General features: G+C 34.5%; 1 protein-coding gene across 1 annotated transcript; it reads right to left on the minus strand.

Annotated features, from left to right (window-relative positions):
* Nucleotides 1-3,895: 3,895 nt before the first annotated feature.
* LOC121940657 (squalene monooxygenase-like) lies at nucleotides 3,896-5,668 on the minus strand (the record flags this gene model as incomplete). Its single annotated transcript, XM_042483373.1, has 3 exons — nucleotides 3,896-4,009; nucleotides 4,109-4,205; nucleotides 5,491-5,668. Coding segments are annotated over 3 exons (389 nt in total), but the record flags the coding sequence as incomplete, so codon positions are not given.
* Nucleotides 5,669-7,421: the final 1,753 nt, after the last annotated feature.

Here is a 7,421-nt window from a genome sequence, read left to right on the forward strand (position 1 = left end):
TGGGGCATGTCAAAATTTGAAATTTTTTGCCATACTATAGTATGCGATTTTTGGCCATTTTTCAACATACTAAATTATGGCTTTGTTAGCCTTTTTTTCCAGTTTGTTTGCTATGATGCAGCTCTATAGGCTATAATATGAGGTTTTCAGCCATTTTTGGGCCATGTCAAAATTTAACATTTTTTGCCATAGTATAGTATGCAATGTTTTGGCAGATTTTTCAACATCCTAAATTATGACTTTTTTAGCCTTTTTTTCCACTTTGTATTCTTTGTATTATTTGTATGACGCGACTCTCCAGGCTATAATATGTTCTTTTCAGCTTTTTGGGGTATGTTAAAATTTGTCATTTTTCGCCTTAATTTAGTATGCGATTTTTTGCCATTTTTTCATCATGCTAAATTGTGACTTTTTTGGCCTTTTTTTTCCACCCACTATTATAACATTTTCAGCCATTTTTCGGGCATGTCAAAATTTGACATTTTTCGCCATACTATACTTTGTGATTTTCTGCCATTTTTTGAAATGCTAAATTATGATTTTTTTTGGCCTTTTTTCCACTTTGTATGCTATGACAGGACTCTACAGGCAATAATATGTCTTTTTGATCCATTTCTGGGTCATGTCAAAATCTGACATTTTTCCCCATACTATAGTATGCGATTTTTTGCCATTTTTTTAACATGCTAAATTATGACTCTTTCGGCCTTTTTTCCACTTTGTATGCTATGCCACGACCTTATAGGCTATAATATGTTGTTTTCAGCCATTTTTTTTGACATGTCAAATTTGATGTGTTTTGACATACTATACTATGGCATTTTCCATCATTTTTTCATTATGCTAAATTGTGATTTTTTTTGGCCTTTTGTGGCCTTTGTATCTTTGTATTCTATGAAGAGCGTCTACAAGCTATAATATGTCATTTTCAGCCATTTTTATGATATGTCAAATTTGACGTTTTTCAATATACTATACTATGCCATTTTCATCATGCTTTGTTATGATGTTTTTAGCCTGTTTTGGCCTTTTTATCCACTTTGTATACTATTATGCATCTCTATAAGCTATAATATGTCATTTTCAGGTTTTTTTTGAGATGTCAAATTTGATGTTTTTTGACATCCTAAACTATGGCATTTGTGGTCATTTTTTCTATATGCTAAATTATGATGTTTTGGGCCTGTCTTTCTATATTGTACAATATAACACATCTCTGCAAGCTACTGTATGTCATTTTCAGTGATTTTTATGACATGTCAAATTTGACTTTTTTTCTCATGCTATTCTACGGCGTTTCCGGTCATTTTTTCGACATGCTAAATTATGACGTTTTTGGCCTTATTTGAGCTTTGTTTCCACTTTGTGTACTTTACCACGTGTCTACAAGCTATAATATGTAATTTTAGGCCATTTTTTTGAGATGTCAAATTTGGCGTTTTTTAACATACTAAACCAGGGGTATTCAACTAAAATTCAAAGGGGTCCAGTTGCTAAAATTTCCTCCCAGCATAGGTCCAAACCTCATACCTAAAATCAGAATCACGATTAATTGAACATTTTCACCTCGATTACGATTAATGAATGATTATTTTGGTTTTGCTTTTTTTTAGGTTTGAAAAAGTCAAACTTTAGGATGTTGTCCAAAATGGCATAAAAACGTCAGAGTATAGTATGTAATCCAAAATGGCATATAAATGTCATAGTATAGTATGCCGTCCAAAATGGCATAAAAACATCAAAGTATATTATGTCATCCAAAATGGCATAAAAACGTCATAGTATACTATGTCGTCCGAAATGGTACAAAACTGCAAATTTTGTGATAGTATAGTATGTCATCCAAAATGGTCCAAAATAGCATAAATATGTCATAATATAGTATGTCGTCCAAAATGGCATAAAAAAATCATAGTATCGTATGCGGTCCAAAATGGTCCAAAATGGCATAAAAACGTCCTAGCAGTACGTCGTCCAAAATGGCATAAAATCGTCATAACATTGTTTGTAGTCCAAAATGGCATAAAAAGGTCAGAGTATAGTATGTTATCCAAAATGGCATAAAAATGTCATAGTAAACTTTGCTGTTCAAAATGGCATGAAAACGCCATAGTATACTATGTTGTCCAAAATGGCATGAAAACGCCATAGTATACGATGTTGTACAAAATGGCAAAAATAGTGATAGTATGTCATCCAAAATGGTCCAAAATAGCACAAAAATGTCATAGAATAGTATGTCGTCCGCAATGGCATAAAAACGTCACTGTATACTATGTCCTCTAAATTGGCATAAAAAAGTCATAGTATACTATGTTATCCAAAATGGTCCAAAATGGCATAAAAATGCCATAGTTCACCATGTTGTCTAAAGCATAGAAATAGCAGAGAAAAGTTATAATATAGTATGTCGTCCACAATGGTCCAAAATGGCATAAACATGTCATAGTATGGTATGTTATCCAAAATGGCATACAAAAGTCATAAGCTGTGTTCGAAACCATCCCTTTCATTCACTCACTAATAACTATATAGTGCGTATTAAATAGTGCACTATATAGGAATAACAAATGAGATTTCTGACACTACGTTGGAATTTTTCTCCCCCGGTAATACACAGCCACTTTGCATTGTGGTATACGGGAGTTAAATGTAGGGTACATCGTATGTACACTGAAATTTGCAGTGCATTGTGGGTATTTTACAGTGCACTATTTAGTGGATGGAATTAACTGCTGAGAAATCGAACACCACTACAAAATGGCAAACACACTACATAGTGCACTCTATCTGTGATAGGGGACTGTTTTGAACACAGCTACATGTATGTAGTCCTGAGTATGTCATCCTGAAAACTATAAAAAAAAAAAAAAAAAATCACAGTAGAGATTGTTTTGCAAATATGCAAAAAAAAAGTTATACTTCAGTTTGTCCTTAAAAATATCATAAAAAGTCCTTGTATGGTATGTCGTCCAAACGATAGCCTTAGCATGAAAATGTCATCTAAAATACCATAATAATGTCATAGCAGTATGTGGTTGAAAATTTCCTTGAAAAAGTCATAGTATAGTATGTTATCCAAAATAGTATGAAAAATTCATAATATAGTATGTAGACCAAAATAGCATAAGATAAGTCATTCTATAGTATGTCATCCAAAAAAGCATAAAAAAGTCATAGTACAGTAAGCAGTCCTAAATAGCATAAAAAATTCATAGATAAGTATGTTGTCCAAAGTTGCATAAAAATGCATGGTATAGTATGTTGCTCAAAATTACATAAAAAAAGTCACAGTATAGTATGTCAACCAAAATAGCATAAAAACGTCATTGGATAGTATGTCATCAAAATTACACAAATACTCATAGTATAGTATGTTGTCCAAAACTGCAAACACAAAATCATAATATAGTATGTCATCGTCAAGATATCAAATAAGTCATTGTATAATTTGTCATCCAAAATTGCCTAAAAAAGTCACAGTAAAGTATGTCGTGCATAATAGCACAAAATATTTACAGTATATTGTGTTGTCCAAAATTGTATAGGAAAGTCATAGTACTGTATGTCCTCAAAAATAGCAAAAATATGTCACAGTATAGTATGTGATCCAAAAGATTTAGAAGTCATAGAATAACATGTTGTTCAAAATAGCATAAAAAAATCATAGTATATGAAGTCATCCAGAAAAGCATGAAAATGTCATAGTATGTCGTACAAATATTCTATTTTTCTGCCAACTTTCACTTTTACTCTTATCACATTTCTTAATAAAATATATACTCTAATACACTTTCCCTTAGCTTAGTTACTATAAAGTAAAGAATTTATTGACTAATCGACTGATGAACTAGTCATTTCAGTGCATTCAGCAATAACGCTGGATGGTGCTTACCTTCATAAGGCATCCAACAAAGTGTGATGAGGTGTGAGCTTTTCCAGATACCAGACTCTTTCTGAATTTGGAGAAACAGCCATCTGCCACAATAGTCAGCGCCGCATGAATTTTCTACAGGACACAGGTTCACACAGTCATCACATCTCTTTCCATGAGGTTGTAAAGTATAATATAACGCTCTTCACTTGCAGCACAGTTTCCTCTTCTCACCTTGATGTCTCCAGTTTCTTTATCCTTGTACTGGACTCCAGTTACACAACCTTCCTCTTCTGGCAAACTGGTCACGGTGCCTTCTACGAATGTGACACTGGGGGGCACAATAAGCAGTTAGTGACATCGCCCTCACATGGCAGAACAGCAAAGGCAACATGACAAGAAAAAGCTACTAAAACACCATAAATGCCTATTTAACATATGGTCACACAGCTCAGTTCAGTTTTTTTATTGAAGTGGGGTTATATGGGTTACTTTTCATAGAAATTATATTACATACAACAGATGTCAGTTGGCCTGCTTCCAGTGTGGAGAAGGCTGGATTCCAACAGGTAAGCTAGGCAATGTCCTACATTGGGTTGTTTAACAACAATGTGTATTTAAGTTACCATAAAATCTATATCAGTTGAAGTATATACTATATTGAGAGCAATTTTACTGCCTTATCTTAACGTCAGACCGGGATTTCCAATAAGAAAATTAAGTTGTTGTGTCACTCTCATCAAAGCCAGACTCCATGTACAGTGACTTAATACAATACAAAAACAGTGACTTAACATTGCTGAACACAGGAGCTGCTGTTCTACTGCTGCCTTGATCAGTCATTTTGTTCGTGTTATCATGTGACTTTGCATTTCAAAAGACTGGTTCAGATTTACCAAAGTCACACAATAACACAAACTAAACAACTGATCAAATCAGTGGTAGAGCAACAGCTCTCATGTTCGGCAAACTAAAATTACTGTTTTTCTTAATGGAGTTTGGTGGCTTTGAAAACAAAATGGGGAGCTAAGGCCATTAACAGCTTTCCACCTCGGAGTGGCTGCCTGACAGAGTGGTAAAATTACTTTTAATATAGCATACACTGAAACTAATATTAATTTTTATGGGTGAAGAATGTTCTGTTTTAATGCGGCCCCCCACCCTAAAGAGTGCACTGTTTAGCTTCTGTGTCTGCCTGCTTCTCCAGACTGCCAACTGTCATCTGCTGTGTATGTTATATACTATCTATGGATTAGTATTCCATACAACCCCGATAAAAAAAAATCCTTACTCTTCCTTCAAACAAAACCTTTTAAAGGCTTTTTAGTAAACTACTGATGGTTGTTTAAAATATTGTATTACATTTAACAAATCATTTTTGATTGTGTAAGGTGTACATGAAAAGTCTGAAAAGCACTAAACTACCTGAAATATAAAATGTGGTAAAACAAAATGTAGTCTGGCCTTGTAGGGCAGGATAAATGAGCAACATGTGAACGGCAGATTTCTAATAACACTCCTTTCCACTTTAACTTTTAGTGCTGTAATGTCAAAAATAATGTCATCCAATCAGCCAGTTCAGTTGGCACATGGCCTCTTTTTATGACTCCACTTACTTTGGCTGGGCCTGGGCGGCTCTCCTCAGACCCATGATAAATCGACCGTGATGGAAAGCACGTCCACAGTGGATGCTGTCCTCCAACTGAGGATAAGGGATCTCCACCTCTGTGCTGCTCTCCATGTCATGGATCACATAGCCGTGCACCAGATGGGCATCCAGACCCTCCACTGAACCTGAGGGCAATCACATGCAACAGGTTACAGTCTCACAGCACAGAGTCATTATCCACTCAGTCTGCGTGTTTATATTTTGTATGTGTGATTCAGTGCATGCAGACAAAACGGAACATGAATCTGATATGATGACTGAGTGAAACATTTAAAAGGTCAAGTTTAACCAAACACTAGCTTCTTTAAAGAGCCAGTCAGGTTTTTCCGTCGGCCGCTGTATTTAGCACTCCCTCTGTGGGCAGCAGTGTTTGAAAACGTGGAACTGCTTTATTTAGTGTTTTACTGGTTTTAATCTCTATTTGTGTTGGAGTAGACTCTGCGGATAACTCCTGAAAATTGAACGCTGAAGTAATGCTAGTTGGGAGTTGACATGTGGGAGAAAATTCAGGTTGTTGCAATCTGCAATCCTCACCACTAGATGCCACTAAATCCCCCTAAATCATACACACTGGACCTTTGAACCCATGACTCCATATTGTTTATGGCTGCACCATTCCATCATTATTGTCATTCCTGTCATTATTGTTGTTGCGTTGCTCCTCCTCTCTCTTTCCTACGGATCATTTTGTCATATGGATTACTGTCATTTTATTATGTTGATCTTGTCTGTAAACACAGCTTGAATTGAACATCTAAACATTAAAGGGTTTTGAAGGGAAGTTTTGGGGGGATTTTTTTTTATTATATGTTGTGAGTAGAAATAAAATTGAAACATATGACATTTAAAGGGTTTCATTGAAAACCATTATATTGTTTTAACATTTTAAACAACAAATTGCACCTGCAAGATGAAAATTTTGAAAAAGGGACACAGCATACATATCACAAAATATACAACTATTTTTGCTGCATTGATATTGGTGCACTTATATTTTTTGGGAAACTACAGTACAATAAACTGTAGTCCCTATGAATATTCTGCCACTGACTCATGAAATGTGCTGTAAAAATAGTTTTTGGCACAGATCAACTACCCACTTAGATGCATACAATTTACACTGACTAAGTAAGGCAGGATGAATTTCTTATTTAGATGATCAAATCAAAAGGGTTTTCAGAGTTCTGCACATTTATTTGGGATGTGAAGTTTGAGGAACTGCTGCATTCAAAAATAATGTTAATATTGTTGTTTTAAATGTCAGGGGCACTCTGACACTTCATGAAGTGTAATGGTAAGATGACTGCAAATGAAAGCCAACATTTCATACAGAATGTCCTCGTCAAGACAACACTTGGTACATATGGAGGACCAAATCTGCTCGTAATGGGGCAACGGAGAGGTAAAATTGATCTGTAATCTCTCATGTCAATTAATCTGTTAAGCGACACATGGAGACAAGCCCCCTCATTAAAACAGGGTCATTGGAAAAACAAAATGAATAGAAGAATAACTGAATACATAGGGAAAAAATAGAAAAATCAATAAAATGGGAAATAAATGTAAAGAGAAAAAAATGAATATGAAAATAAATGAACCCTGAAATAATGAATACATTTCATTCTTTTTTTATGTCAGTGCATATTTATTTATTTATTATCCTTTCTTTAATATTTCAAGTATTTATTTATCTACTGAGTCTTTTATTTATTTTTAATGATGGTGGATTTGGTCCTCCAAAGCTACAGTGCATGCAAAAAAAAAAGAGTTTGATTCCAGCCTCTTTCTTTCTATCATATTTCTACACTGCCCGCTGCCAAATAAAAGTGAATAATGGATAACTTTCATTCTTTTTTTTTTTACGTGCAAATTTATTTT

The sequence above is a fragment of the Plectropomus leopardus genome, unplaced genomic scaffold (genome assembly GCF_008729295.1).
Source record: "Plectropomus leopardus isolate mb unplaced genomic scaffold, YSFRI_Pleo_2.0 unplaced_scaffold9198, whole genome shotgun sequence".
NCBI lineage: Eukaryota > Metazoa > Chordata > Actinopteri > Perciformes > Serranidae > Plectropomus > Plectropomus leopardus.